The following is a 16,088-nucleotide window of genomic DNA, read 5'->3' as shown; positions in this document are numbered from 1 at the left end:
CTTAGGATTAAATTCAACGATACTATTTAACATGTGCTATACAACATTAAAATTTTTGTTTGGATTTGAATGCTATTTAAGTTCACAATCGACTCCGACTCGAGTGATAGTTTTTTATCACAAAGATATTGTAAGTGCTTAATTACCCCCTGTTAATTAAGGAGATCATTTAAAATGATGTAACGCGAAGTTATTTCATTAGTGTACCCAATTTGGAATTAGAAATTGTTTTTTATATTTTAGAGGGAAAAAAATAGATTTCGTGTATTAATTTTCAACGTTCAACCAAAATTTTTGAAGAGTATTTCGGTAAAGGCAACTACTACTGTTCCTGGCATCAGAATGAAGAGCAAATAGAAGGGAGCAAAGACGCTATTGAGGTCCAAGTCAGCCGTGCTTTTCAACGGTTTCTTCCAAGTGACCTTATCAATTAAGTAATGCATCCTCAAGTCCAGATGGTTCAATACTTGCGTTTCGAATAGCGGTGCCAAGCTGCAATAGAACATTGGTGAAGCCCGCTCATGTTACGATAAAATCTATACCGACCTTAGTTGGATGATTTCGAGCAATTTCGGACTGCTTTTCATCCAAGAGGTGTTGAAAATTAAGTGTATGTAGTCGAAGTAAACGTCGTGTTGCGAAATGTAAAGTCCTCCTTGGTTCACGAACAACTCTTTACTCTCGGCATCATGTGATAGGAGATTCCCCAAGAACCAAACCAGTAAAGTGTCCTCGCCGATTATAGCTTTTTCCCCAGAAAGGATCGGAATGAATCCTTCACTGTCCAAATATGCCAGTGGTTTGCTTATAATATTCTTTTCATCAAATGCGTCTAGCCATTCCTTTACAACTCGGTCCTGGGCTGCCTGTAGATACGCATCAATTGTATCAAAAGAATTGGGGACCAACTCCTATTTACCAAATATTTCACATAATCGTGAGTTCCGCTGCCTTCGACCATAGTAGGTGGAATTCCCGATTTGATTAGGTCCGAGAGGGTGTCGATGCAGTTGTAACTTTCCGTCGTGAACTCCGTGCTCAAGAAACAACCCAAGAATAATAGAATGAAAGTCACTCCGATCAGCCACGACGATGCGAGCAGACGACAAGTAATGTGGGGCAAAATGGAGGGAATCGCTACGGAAAATAATTATCCCATTGGGGGAAAAATCAAATATTGGCAAGCAAGTTCATTGCTTACGTTCTGCGCACAAGAGTGACGCGTTCTCCCAGACATTCTCCAAGGTTTCTTTGGCCAGTTCGTTGACAATTTTCTTTTTAGGCAACGATTTGTACTTGTTCGTTACGATGGAGTGAATGACTAGCAAAAGTGACAAGAGGACAACGGATAACACCATTAAAATTTCCACCTAATTGAACCAAGAATGTTATTCAATGAATACTGTAGTGGATTGTAATTGAGAAAAGTTTACTTGAATGTCCATATTTAAGAAGGACAAGGAGGTGGACAAGACTCTCTTTGGAGCGGCGGACACGATAACCGTCCTGGCCGTTTCGAACACGGAAGATGGACTGAAATATTCTTCTCGACCATCGAAAAAAGATATTGACGTGGGTATCGCAATAATACTAGCATTCTAGAACAAGAATAACATTTCGTAACCAAAAATCTCTGTTTATCTTTTTTCCTTACGTTGAAATAATTAGGTTCTGTATATATTTTTCTAACATCAAAAAACCCAATTTTATGCTCTTCGTAAAGTAACCTAAAAAATATGATATATATTGATAAAATATTAACATAATTGTCCATAACTTAGCTTAAATTCGTTTAACATTGCACGGTATACGAATTTCCACACAGAGCAATCTATTATCAGGGAGGAGTGGACATGGAGACGAATTGGACACGCTTTTTGCATTGATAACCGTCACCATACATTTCCAGTTCCACAAGGGGAGAAAATAATGAAAGGGAAAGCTCGGGTAAAATAACATTATACCTTTCAAGAACAGCCTTAGCATTTAATCAGTCTTAAAAATAATCAAGGACTACTGTGCTATTCGCCATTGATATAATGGCGTCTGCCAAGCAGAACCCCTTACCCCTATGCCCCTATGGGATTGGTTTAATTCTCATAGGCTAAGAGAGGTAAGGGTAGAAGACTCTGGCTAGCAGACGCCTCTAAACCAATGACGGTGCAGTAGTCTAATTAAATGAAAATTAATTTTTAATAAAAGATAATTTATTTTCTTTTAATATTTTTCCATTTATATTATAAAAAAGGCGTTCTTTTAAGGTTTAATGTTATATTGCTACTTAAACTTTTCCTTTAAATTCTCGATATTTCGCACAACCTTTTCCGCGAACGAGCAAGGATTAGTGCGTTAAGACAATTCTTTCTCGTTCGGGTCAATCATTAGAATTAACTTCCAAATACATATGAAAAATACTTTGCGTTCAGGGATCGTCTTAAATATTCCTCCATCATTGTGTACCGTAACGCTTGGTTTCCCATATCCCATGATTCCTGTCAAGACATGATAAAAGTTTCATTGCCTTAAAAACAAAAAATCTTGAAAACATGACCGTGAATGTACTTGAACTCACTGTAATTGTGGTCACGTTTATTGATGTCTCTTGTGCGAACCTTTAATCATTAACTTTTATTTATTTATTTTTTTTCTAATCAACAATCGCATTTGCAATTTGAAATCGAAAATTCTACCTGTGTTTAAAATATCGATCATTTCCAAGAAATTCAAGTTCGATTTCAGGCATCTCTGTAAATACAATCGGGACCCGAAAGCTTGAAAGACTATAAATAGTTTCTGATAGATTTTCCATTGCTCATTTGTAACAGAATGAAAACGAAACAAGTTAAGGACAGGGCCGGAAATAAGCACAGGACACTGGACCTTGTCCAATAAAATTTTAAAATGCCCCATAAAAGTTTTAACAACTAAGGGGGTCACTGGACCGTTGACCAGTAAATATAATGTCCTATAAATTTTCCAGTCAATGGAGGTACCACTGGACACATGCCCTATAAACGTTTTTTTCTTATTACCGGCCCTGGTTTAGGGTGTTTGGTTTTCAAAGTAGAAAATCAGTGACGTTAAGCCTACTCAGACTCTAAAAGAATAACTAAACGGTGATCGTTTCGCGACGTTCTTAGTTCACAAATTCTACCACAGGGACCCCAGCGGTCCTGTAATTCCTATAAAATCCTATATTTTTTTACTATGTCCTATATTATCCTATAATTTCATGAAAGATCCTATAATATCCCATATTTTTAACTAGGTCGGAGTTTTCGTACAGTTTTCGATTTGATAGATACAGAATAATTTTAAGTGATTATATCTAGAGTTTTACGAGAATTATAATTATTTTGTGAATATATAATGAAAAATTTTCACAGTTTATCCTTTAGGTGAATTTAAATTAACTATTAGCGATAATAATTGTACCGAATTATAAGAATATTTTGTACTTGCCTTTGAATGGTTGGACTAAACTATTTCTAGACTTGGGGATGAAGTTCGTATTGCTTGTAACGTGACGGAAAACAGCGCGTGTTGCTTACCATAAACTTTTGCGCGTTTAACAAAGCCTATACTGCTCAATCTTTTAGTTTGACTTCTCCTAGAAGTTAAGTGGAGCCATATAATTATTTTTGAAACAACGCCCCGAATGCACAGAGTCAAATCAATATTTTTATAATGTAACATAGCGACATTTTTAGAGTTGGGAAAACTATTATTTTTGTTCTACTTCCTTTAAAGGCTAGCGTAGTTTCACCAAGAAGCGATATCTAGTTTATTAGGGAGAAGCTATAAGATGTCTTAGTATTCGCGCGCCATAGTCCCAGTCCCCCTTTCAAAATACAAGGGGGACGTAAAAGGAGGCCGGGCTATTTCGCCTCCCCTCAGTCGGAAAATACGTAATTTTCGTCCTTCGCGTCGCGGTGACATGCGCTTTCAAGAACCAATGAGATGCTGGTTGTAATTTAGAGGCGGGGATTAACTCCGGACCTACTTTTGAACTGGAGATAATGCTGGAAATGTGGCGAATTTATACCTTCTCCCTAATAAACTAGCTATCACTTCTTGGTTTCACGAAGTTTGTTTTGTGCTAGACGTGTTTCATGGGTATGATTCTACGGTAGTTTTAGGCCTAAAAATGCGAGTCTATAATTTAAATCGTAAAATTTTAAAGACTCCATGAAACATTATTTCTAACTTCGTTAATTTCAATAAGAACTGCCACTTCATGGAATTCTTAAAATTATACGTTTATTTACAACTTAAAATTATAATTTTGGAGGCTTTAGGACCGCGGTCCTTTCTAAGCCAAGTTTTAAATCTAATTGTTGTCTCCCAAAATAATAATTTTTGTTGTAAATAAACGTTATTATTACTAAGCCTAATTTGAAACTCTAAATTGAACTTTTGATTCGACTTAAATTATCAAATATTGCAAATCATTTGCTCTTTTTATTGCTGATTGTTATGTATTGTCATCACATTTGAACATGCAAACCGAATTTGGAATTAGGGAGAACAGAATGACAGAGAAATCAAGCTAAATAAAAACGTATGATGATGATAATAATAATAACAGCATTTCTTGAAGAATAAGTAGGATTATTCCAACGCGAAAGAGCCTTATATGATTGGTCGTTTATAATCGAGGGGCTATTCACTCAGCATAATCAGTTTACACGCTGTCTAATTGTTACCAAGCGTAATTTTCGAAAACTCTACCTTTGACAATGATAAAATGATTACGCTTAATTGGTAAACAGTGTGTAGCGATAGGAGAGTGATTAGTCCCTCGGTTAATATGGCAAAATTATGCAGTTAGGTATTGTTTAATATTTTAATTTAAACTTTAGGTAAAATATAATATAATGAAAGCTATTATTTGCCTTAGAAAAGTTTGACTGGGGTAATTCAAGACTCTTTAACTCTTTATTGACCACTCTCTACTTCTAGGGTAATACCATAATGGGGCAATTTAAAGAAATATTTGAGCTCCCTGGATTTTATAAGTTAATATGAGGTCTATGATTATTTTTCTGCTTAGTCTTAAATACAGAAAGTTTGAACAATATTTTTGTTAATGTAATATATCTAACATTAAAGGCCGACTTCCACCGAAAAGGGTTCTATAACGAACTGAAAACCGAGCGTCGAGACTAACAATGGGGCGACCGTGCCGATTTTCGAATCCCCGCTGGGGCAAAAGTTGGAAGGGTTCTCGCTAACTGAAAGCCGTGCAATGTGTTTCTAGCGAACAGAAGATAAACAATAGAAATCCTCTTTCCTCTCAAATTTTTGCTTTCCCCTGAAGAAAATTCTCTATTGTTCATCTTCAGTTCGCTAGAACCACACTGCACGGTTTTCTGATAGCTAGAAGCCTTCCAACTTTTGCCCCAGCGGGAATTCGAAAAGCGGCACGGTCGCTCCATTGTTAGTCTCGATGCTCGGTTTTCAGTTCGCTTGAACCCTTTTCGTTGGAAGTCGGCCTTTAAAAGTGTTGGACACGCAAAGGTTTAACATAGAAAAGAACCGTTTTCTACAGAAATATTTACCCATTTATAGGTTGAATTCAACTAGCATTTGGTTAGTTGTTTCAGCCATGTTAGCTCAACTTAAATCTATTACGCTATTAGAAGCATACACTTTAGCGACATAAAATATAGGTTAGGCTAGGTCAGGCTTTTATTTAATTCTTTTAAGCCTTTGGTACAATATAACTTGAAAACTTGAAGAAGAAAAGTCCATATGCGTGATTTTCCAGCATTTTAAAAATGGTTTACTTTTTTTGTGCTTCCAAGATTTCGCAGGGTAATGGGTATTGAAACCAAAGACAATCTACTTTATTTATAGGTTATATAGGGAAGGAAAATGAATATCACCAAAAACGGATTTATGGGATAAGAACGTCGGAGTTAGCGAATTCACTCCCCATCCTCGCATACTTTATTGAGAAACTTCGTCTGCTTATATTTTGACTCCACCCACAAATTCTGTATATAGCTACTTCTAGAGATCGAATTTGTGGGTGGAGTCAAAATATAAGCAGACGAAGTTTCTCAATAAAGTATGCGAGGATGGTACTAGAGGCTAAAGCTACGATCCGACGTTCTTATCCCATGAATCCGTTTTTGATATTACTAAACTTGGCTTTAATAAGACTCCAAGAAAGGCATCGACGGGGGGCGGGGGTAAAAAATACGTCACAGGAGACAGGACCCATGTGACGCTAAGATACAAAGATTAGCTACAATTGGTTCTTGCTTGTCACTCGCATTTTACTTGAAGCGGTGACCGGTTCCACCAGTAGTCCTCTTATACGTCATGTAGTTGTTTTTTTTTTTTCAATTTAAGAAAGTTGAATCACACAACAAGTAGTGGTTTGTATTTAATTTACTTTACAGTAATCAGTAGGCCTAAACATTTCGTTTTTGAGTTTGATGTTTAAATTCCATATCATAATAGCGATAGTATAATAATCTTCCGATTAAATTTAGTCTTAGAACTTCTAGGTGAATATACAATATTTGAAACATTGGTAATCTTTTTTTTCGTAAGCACATCTATAATAATTGACTCAATTTTAAAATCGACATCTAAAAATGCAAATTTCATTTGTGCCGAAAATTTCCAAGAAATTCAATTTCAGTCTTTGCAGTTTCTAATCAACAAGTTTTTTATGAACCGTGGAACAAAACGTGATGTACTTCCCAGTTTTAATTAACATAAGTGATGTGTATATTCAAAATAAGGTTAGTTGTTAATCGATTTCGTGTTTTGAAGCATTGAATTCTCAGCGTTTAAGCAAAATTGTTGAAGAGTATTTCAGCAATGACAACTACTGCTGTTCCTGACATCAGAATGAAGAGCAAGTAGAAAGGAGCAAAGACGCTTCTGAGATCCAACTCAGCCGGGCTTATCAACGGTTTCTTCCAAGTGACCTTATCAATTAAGTGATGCATCTTCGAGTCCAGATGCTTCAATACTTGAGTTTCGAATAGCGGTTCCAGGCTGCAAGAGAACATTGATCAAGCTCGTTCATGTTACGATAAAATCCATACCGACCTTAGTTTGAGGGTTTCGTGTAGTTGCTGACTGCTTTTCATCCTAGAGGTGTTGAAAATTAAGTGCAAGTAATCAAAGTAAACGTCTTGTTGCGAAAAGTAAAGTCCTCCTTTGTTCACGAACAACCCTTTACTCTCGGCATCATCTGATAGGACATGCCCCAAGAACCAAACCAGTAAAGTGTCCTCGGCGATTAGAGCTTTTTCCCCAGAAAGAATTGGAATGTATCCGTCACGACCCAAATATTCCAATGGATTGCTGATAATATTCTCCTCATCGAACGCGTTTAGCCATTTCTTTACCACTGGGTCCTGGTCTGCCTGTAGATATGCATCAATAACGTCCAAAAAATTTGGGTGTTAACACGAAACTCCTATTTACCAAAAATTTTAGATGATCGTGAGTTCCACTTCCTTCGACGATTGTAGGCGTAACTCCAGATTTGATTAGGTCCGAGAGGGTGTCGATGCAGTTGTAACTTTCCGTCATGAACTCCGTGCGCAAGAAACAACCCAAGAAAAATAGAATGAAATTCACTCCTATGAGCCACGACGATGCGAGCAGACGACAAGTAATGTGGGGCAAAATGGACTGAATCGCTACGGAACATAATTATACCAGTGGGGAAAACATCAAACATTAGCGGGCAAGTTCATTGCATACGTTCGGCGCACAAGAGCGAAGCGTTCTCCCAGACATTATCCATGGTTTCTTGGGCCAGTTTCTTGAAAACTTTCTTTGTAGATAGCGATTTGTACTTGTTCGTTACGATGGAGTGAATGTCAAGTAAAAGTGAGAGAAGAACCACGGTTAACACCATTAAAATCACGACCTATTTAAACCGTGACTGTAATTTAAAAAAGTGTGGATTAATATTAAGCAATATCTACTTGAGTGCTCATGTTCAAGAAGGACAAGGAGGTGGACAAGACCCTCTTTGGAGCGGCGGACACGATAACCGCCCTTGCCGTTTCGAACACGGGAGACGGACTGAAATATTCTTGTCGACCATCGAAAAATGATAGTGCCGTGGGTAGCGCAATAATACTAGCATTCTAAAACCGTATTAAGTGTAACCCAAAATCTCGAGTTCAGTATTTTCTATTATTTCTGTTTTTACTTACGTTGAAAATATTAGGTTCAGTAAATATTTTTTTAATATCAAAAAAAACCCAATTTTATGCTGTCCGTATAGCACCCTAAAATATCAAAGAAAAAGAAATAAAATAAAACTAAAATAGGATATTAGGCCTAACATATTTGTCCATAAGATAGCTTGGATTGATTTAACATTGTAAGAATTCGAATTGCCACACTAAGAGGAAATTTTTGGCGAGAAATCTGATGCTGCTTGCCACGTGATCAGTTCTAACGAAGTTTCCCCCATTTATCTTTTCTCCCTTTGCGTTAGTGTATGGTGACCGTTGTCAGTCTCCTTTTCTACTCCTCCCGGCTATTTGAAACTTTTAAAGGTATTTAGGGATGTGCAAATGGTGCTACTTGATTACGTTCCAAAACTTAGATTTATCGATCTTGCAACGAATGAACCAAAAACTATCGTTTAATAGTTAAAAACTTGGAAAATTGCCCAGTTTTGTATCCATTATTAACTAATTGAATCGAAATAGGGTTATAATATTGAAATTCACGATTTTTCTCATAACCTTTCCCCCAAAACTAGCAAGGATTAGTGCGTTAAGACAATTCTTTCTCGTTCGGGCCAATCATTCGAACCAACTTCCAAATACTAAGAAAAATACTTTGCGTTCAGGGATCGTCTGAAATATTCCTCTATGGTTGTGTACCGTAACGCTTGGTTTCCCATATCCCATGATTCCTTGCCAGAATTGTTAGAAGTTTCATTAATATCAAGATCAAAAATTCTGAAAAACATAATGGCGAATGTTCTTGAACTCACCGTAATTGTGGTTACGTTTATTGAAGTCTCTTGAGCGCACCTTCAATAGTTAATTTGTTTTCAAATCAACAATTACAATTGCTATTTTAAAGCTCAAATTCTACCTGTATTTGAAATATCGATTATTTCCAAGAAATTCAAATTTGATTTCAGCCATTGTGGACCTGTGTAAAACCATAAGAAATTCAATCTGAATCCGAAAGCTTGAAAGACTGTAAATAGTTTACGATAAATTTGCCTTTAAACATTTGTAACAGAGTGAAAACGAAACAAGTTAAGCGTACTTGCTTTTATAGAAGAATATCAGACTATAAAAGATAATAAAACTGTGATTGTTTTGCGGGGTTCTTGGTTAACAATACGACTTCTTGACTTGAAACCGTAAATATTCTGTATGAAGGTAGAATGAAAGGCAAAATAAACTAGGTTTCCATTTCACCCTCCATTTATGTCCTCTCACAGAACGAATATCAAGGGCGTGGCTTCATGCTAGTGTGCAAATTGTTGCGTGCAATAGACTTTCTTGATTTGGTAGATACCGATTAACTGCAAGTGGTTATATCTAGAATTAGAATTTATCCTTTAGGTTAATTTAAATTAAGATGACTCTCTAATCTATTATTAGTAATATTTGAACAGAATTATGAGAATATTTTGTACTCGCCTCTGAAAGGTTGGAATCAACTTTTTCTAGACTCGGCGATTTAATGGGTATCGCCTGTAACGTGACTTAAAACCACGCGTGTTGCTTACCATTAACTCTCGCGCGTTTAACTAAACTGCGTAATCTTTAAGTTTGACTTTTCGTAGAATTTAACCGGAGTCATATAATTATATTTCAAACGACGCCCCAAATCCCCAGAGTCAAATCAATATTTTTATAGTGTAATTTCTTTTCATAGCGACATTTTAAGAATAGGGAAACTTTAATTTTTGTTAAGACTACTTGCCCTAAAGGCTAGCGTAGTTTCACTTTGTTTTGTTCTAGACTTGTTTCATGGATATGATTCCAGGTTTTTTTGGCTTTTATTTAAATCGTAAAATTTTAAAGACACCATTAAACACGGCTATTAATATAAAGTAATAATTTTCAAAAACTTCCAAATTTTACCCTGTTAACGTTAGATTTACCAAAAAGAAACTTTGTCCCCTCAAAACACAATCTTCAGCGTGAAGTGTGTCCCGTTCTTTATGACGTAGAAGGTCAAAAGTACACAAGAAATAATTCGTGGCCTAGGCTTAAGCCTAATCTTATACACAATGTTATTGGCAAGCCTATAGTTTGAAACTTTAAATTGATATGTGTTAGCATATGTATGTATAAACGTGTATGTGTGACGAAAGATGTGTACTCACATCTTTGAAAGCTTTGGGAAATACTGATATAAAGGGTGTTTCTGAAAGATGTGTCAGAAATTGAGTGCGATGTTCCTTGAGTGATTTTGAGTGGAAAATGTTCTATGACATTTTGCAGTCCGGGCCACCGTTTGTAAGTTATGTTAGTGGTGTTTTACGGATGACCCCTTATTTTTAATTAGTAATGTAATTCAATTTCATAATTAAATTTAAGGGGTCGTCCATAAAATACACCGACCTTAACTTGAAATCGGGTCCCTAAGGGCAAAATGTCATAGAACATTTTGTACTCAATTTTATTAGACACCATCTTAATTAATTACTGATGTTTCAGAAATTTTAAACACTTGAAAATAATATTCAAAGCGAATTGCATTTTTGCGACTTCGTTTACAGAAACTTGTAAAAGATTTTTTTTGTCAAATATCCGATCCCTCGTATATTTTACGTAAAGACACTGAATAAATTTTGGCGCCTTCCCTGGATACGTGTATTCATTTTCAGACAACTTAATTTAAGCAAAAACACTTTAAGACCTTATGAATACACCCGAGGATGGAAAAAGTGAATTGAATAAGTATGGAAATTTTGTACCCGAAAAGATGACAATAAAAAAATTGCGGGGCAACTTCGCTACCTTTTATCTTTTTCACGATAAAAGAATATTTTTTCTGGCAATTAAGCATATTTGTAAAGATACGCATTCTTGGGTGCCAGCTCTGCGGCTTGCTACTAGTGAGGATGATTAATAATGGATTCGAAATAGGTCTATTTTCACGTCCACAAATGGCGCACTCACGAGCTAAATAAAAATTTTCCTTGCTTCGCCACATTTGCGTGGTCTTTTTCTTGCCTTGTGGGGTTGCCACGTGATTCATCGCGAATTCAAGTAAACACCATTGATTGTATGAAAAAGCATCTTCGGCTGAGGCCTAGTGCAGAATAGAGAAGAAACCCGGGATCACGGCAACACAACCCAGTTCTCTCTTTGAAGGTTCTCAGGTCTTATATGGGTTCTTGATTTCATTAATTTAGTGTTCTTACACTTACAAGAAATTGTATTGATCTCAAAAATCATGAAAACCATCGAAATTAAGGGAAAAAGCTTGGTTTTTAACCAAACCACGCTGCTAAAACATATGTTAACACACGTGATAATTTCATTGCAACCCACGTGATCAACTCACGTCAACCAACCTGATCAGCTCATGGCAATTAACGTGATCAACTCACGTCAACCAAATTGATCAGCTTATGGCCATTAACATGATCAATTCACGTCAACCAACTTGATCAACTTATGGCAGTTAACGTGATCAATTTATAGTCTCATATCAACCAACTTGATCAGTTTATGACATTAACGTCATTAGCATATGACAAGTTGACAACCCACGTAGTGAAAAGAAAAGCTATTTTGCGTATGAGAGTGTACTGTAGCATATCGGTTAAACTTGTGTTATTTAAAAGATCCTTGTTTCGGTTCCGTTTTTAATCATCCTTGGTACCAGTGTACAAAAAGAATTAGCGTTTACCCACCTAGTACTTACCGAGGGTACGTTGAGAAAAGAGCCATATATAAGAAGCTTTTGTTTTAATCAACCTAATGTATTAAATTTACATTCTTCATCCACGGGTTTCTTCTCTTGTTAAAGAAAAAAGAAATATAACGTTGCATTTTTAATTCTAATTCGTAGAGGGGTAGGTCATTCATCTGATGAATATAAGTCTTGGAAATAGAACTCTACCATAAACCGAGAACTAGAAATAACTTAAAAACATTTTTCGAAAGTTTTAATGATGACTTTTTACTTTCGAGAAAGAGAGAGATACGTTATTAATGGAAGTTCAATTACTTCGAAGGCGAAAAAATATTTCGCTGTTCTAAGCAGAAAAATATCCGAAAGTAATTTTTTCAAGTATTAGACGAAGAAATACCTTCAGGTGTATTAAAGTATAGTATAGAGATTGCGTTCCCAGACAGGACGTGTATTAAGAAAAATGTTATGTTTGAGAAATAACTCTTCCGGAAAATCCGTTTAAGTCCGGCAGCTGGCAATAATGGAAAAACATGAAACCGCATCTAATCCAGAGCTCGAGCAACGTAGGCTACGTATGCTTTTGGTGCACGATTGCTCCAATCGTAATTTTTTCCAACGCTGAGAAACGTTTTTTCTTCTTACCTAATACTTGTACATCCCTTTTCTTCGTCGAGATCTTTAACTGATGCGCGCTGTACCGTCCTGATAGGAGAGAGAGAGTATATTTCTTTTACCCCTTTGACGACGTTGGTCGCGTCAAAAAGCAACAAGATGACCTGCTACATGTAGTGTTGCTCTGAAAGTTAGTATGCCATGGAGAACAAGAAACGTATCTATAAGTCGTAACATAACTTCATATGTTCCATGAGTTTGTCACTTGTTACTTGGAGCTTGTCATGAAGTGACGTAGGTGAAACATCATAGATTCTCGTAAAGCGACGCCTGGTGAGGCGCTGTCAAAGGCTTACAAACTAAATAGGAAGATGAACTGTAATACCAAGTGTAGTACTTCAATTCTCGCATGTCTTTCTCGAACTAGCTCTCAGTAAGTTTCTAGCATAATGAAGTATAGATAGTGGTCATACTTATGGTTGTAACTATAAACACAAATACCAGCTCACCATTTTAAGCCTCGTTAAGTGTGAACATAGCTTTACTAAACGCTTTTTCATAATTATATTTTCTATTTGCACACGGACTTAGCGAAAGTATACAAATAAATAAATTATACTCTATGCTTACCATTGTGTCCAGAACACCATTTCGCCTTCTACTACTACTAACATATTTTTAACAGTTGTAACCCTAGACTTGGTGTTGCATCTGAAAATAGTAAAAAAAAAAAATTACAGACAAAATCCCTTCTATAGAAATCACTGTACATTGCTGCTTTCTTTACGTAATGGCACATACGAAAAAAAAAACTTGCCCAATCCCCTGGACCATAGAAGGTTGCCCAGTCCTTGCACGGAAGGTCGACATCTGTTTGCTTTCGTGAGGTATTTCTTCTTTCTGAATTCCTCTCTCTCTTCGTTATTTCATGCTTCTTATACGAAGAAAGATGTCTTTATAATCTAGTTCGTCTGCTTTTGCGTCGCCGAGTTCTCATACTTAGAAAAATCTCACCACTCCAAGGTTTACCATATGTTTTTCTAGCCCGGAATACATTAGTAGATTATGAAATGTCTGGACTTTGTAAACTATGTTATGGTCAAGGCTTTGTTTATCGTGTGTCAAGACAATCAAAATTTACCAAAAACCATAGGATTAAACAGTCTAATTAAGTTCAAAATGTTTTTAATAATATGTTTTTAGAATCAAATTGAAATAGAAAAAACTGAATGTTGTGGCAGTATGAAAACGTAGGTGTGATAAACAATGAGTATGAGCAAACAAAAGCAAAACTTGCTGTTCCCCAGGATATACTAGAGGAAAGCCGGCGTATGACTACTAGCGCGAGTTCTAAGGCAAACCGAATTACATTTACCAGGAGTGCATTAGCCTCTTCGATGTAAAAAAAGGAGTAGGCAACAATATCGGGACATACAAGGGGGTTGACTCATAACCGTCTCTGCGCAGGCGCCGAAAAGCGAGCTGGATGGTAATGTTTTACCCCCGTGTCTTTCCCCCTTAGTTGCATTGCATCGAAGTGGTCTATTAGAAGATATATCATCACCAAGGCCCGAATGTCTCAAAAGTCCAACAATTTTCATTGGAGAGAGACAAAAGATAACGGCATAAAACTCTCAATCAATAGCTGATTGTTTGACCAAGCAGCTACAGGGAAAACTAGGCCTAGACATGGCTTCATAAACATCCAACTATATAAGTTTTCATCTACCCCAGTACCTTACTTCCTGTTATTTAAATTTGCAATTGGTATGAACAAAAATGGATTTATGGGATCCCATAAATCCGTTTTTGGTATGAATAATTTAAAACAGTTTTAGATATAAAGTTCACATCCTCAGCCCAGTTGGGGAAAACCAAATACAAGCTAAAGCTATTGGCAATCCTCAAAATAGCTAAGCAAGCCAGTATAGTGCAAAAAGACATCAATTTCTCGGACCTTCATCCACTATTATAAATCTTAGTCCGTTCACTCGAGCCAGCGGCGATCCGACCCAATTTGTAGATTTCGACGTGAGCTAACCCTCGGCGTTTCTTTCTTTGTACAGAAGCGGCCGGCTCTCGATGGATGCACTTGGACAGAGAGGCAAGCGAGCAAGCTACTTGTTCTTGTTTATCGGGGACGCTTAGCTGTCGTACTCTGTTATCTAGTTTTGTTCTCTTCCATTATTAGACCAAGGATTTCTTTTTTGTTCCTTTCGCTCTGATAGCCTTCCGTGTAAGTGTATTATTAGCTAAAGAGGGAACCGCACTTTTGCTCTCTTTCCAACGATATAATATATCACAGCCAGTTGTTTACCACGTTCAATGACCAAGGCTTAATATAATAGAAGGGGGATACAGCATTTTCTTTAAGCAGAAAGGCAAGGTAAATTTTTATTGGAGGGATAAGGCAATCCTTTCTTCAATTGTTAATAATTCTCTCAACTTATTTAAATTTCAAGTTAGTCTGAGCTCTCTTTTCTTTTTGGAAATTAATGACGTCAGTAAAGAGCAGAAGGGGATACTAGAAGAAGGATGATACTCTGTATCCTCTTAATACTTTAGTTATGGAACATGATTCTTCTCAGGCTCAACAGTTTTGTTTGCTCTCTTGTTCATCAAACTTCAGATGGGCATCGCACCGTGGATTGAATTCTATAATTGTTTGGTACTGGTGCCAAATCAACCCACAAACCTCGTGGAACAAAAATCCACAAGCGCATGCGCCTTGGCTAATAATTAAGCACTAATAGAGTATTGATGAGGGAATTATTTATCTCGTATGAGATTCGGTTTGGTATCCTTGCTCCAATGATGTTGGGAAGAATCATGTTTCAATTGCCCCGCTTTGTGGTACACATCTCTCGAAGAGAAATATTATAAACCACATTTCTTGTTATTGCCACAAGCGTACTGACATTGTAATAGTAATAGGAACCAAGTTTGTAAAGATTATTGTTGACGTTTGTTGCGTTCAGCTATTGAAACCGATAAAGTATGATTAACCTATTTGGTACGTGCGGACCTTTGTGGATTCAATCTGAGCAGTACCCATCGCATAGCAAGCTGTTTTTGCCCGGACAATTTTTAGAATGTAAAATTATATTCCTAAACAATAGAAGTTAGTTGAGGTGATACTGATAGCTATGTTGCGCTTCTACTTGAACGAATCGGCGGAGGAAGAGGAAGGTAAACGTCTTATTCATTGTTTCACTGTGAACAAAGTTCCGGGAAATAGAAGGAGTGACCTTTCTCGATGGCCTCGCGACCAAATCAATCCGTAAGTCTTTCGTTCCGTCATCTCTAAAAACCGCAACCCTCTAATCTGAGAACCTCGAGAGCTATACGAAGAAAAGGGACGTGACGTGAGAGGTTCTTCCGGACGTAGCAGGCTCATTTGATGTGATGGCTTGGTTAAGAACTGATTCATTTTCCTGAAAAAAAAAACGAGTAGATTTTGACTCTAATCTTGTGGCATTGTTTTTGAATGCTGGTTGATAAAAACAACCTTTCGACTTCAGGTGGTTTCTCTTGAAAGTCAAAATGAATTTAACTTCATATTCCTAGCATAGTCGATTCAATGGATCATT

At 36.7% G+C, this 16,088-nt stretch overlaps 2 protein-coding genes across 2 annotated transcripts; both read right to left on the bottom strand.

The window, feature by feature from the left end:
- Positions 1-281: 281 nt before the first annotated feature.
- LOC149718425 (uncharacterized) lies at positions 282-2,743 on the bottom strand. Its single transcript, XM_089860926.1, has 9 exons — positions 2,691-2,743; positions 2,573-2,612; positions 2,416-2,492; positions 1,655-1,727; positions 1,434-1,598; positions 1,202-1,370; positions 920-1,137; positions 547-866; positions 282-492 (listed from the first exon to the last, which is right to left on the bottom strand). The coding sequence occupies exons 1-9, from the start codon at positions 2,741-2,743 to the stop codon at positions 282-284; spliced, it is 1,326 nt and encodes a 441-aa protein (XP_089717052.1).
- Positions 2,744-5,888: 3,145 nt separating this feature from the next.
- LOC149718424 (uncharacterized) lies at positions 5,889-7,958 on the bottom strand. The gene is made up of 4 exons (XM_089834156.1): positions 7,735-7,958; positions 7,453-7,670; positions 7,072-7,391; positions 5,889-7,017 (listed from the first exon to the last, which is right to left on the bottom strand). Exons 1-4 carry the CDS (start codon positions 7,889-7,891, stop codon positions 6,807-6,809), a joined length of 906 nt encoding a protein of 301 aa, XP_089690282.1. The 5' UTR covers positions 7,892-7,958; the 3' UTR covers positions 5,889-6,806.
- Positions 7,959-16,088: the final 8,130 nt, after the last annotated feature.

The sequence above is a fragment of the Phalangium opilio genome, unplaced genomic scaffold (assembly GCF_054372755.1).
Source record: "Phalangium opilio isolate 3A_F unplaced genomic scaffold, DU_Popi_V2 ptg000002l_1, whole genome shotgun sequence".
In the NCBI taxonomy this organism is placed as follows: domain Eukaryota; kingdom Metazoa; phylum Arthropoda; class Arachnida; order Opiliones; family Phalangiidae; genus Phalangium; species Phalangium opilio.
This window is presented reverse-complemented; position numbering and strand designations above follow the sequence as displayed.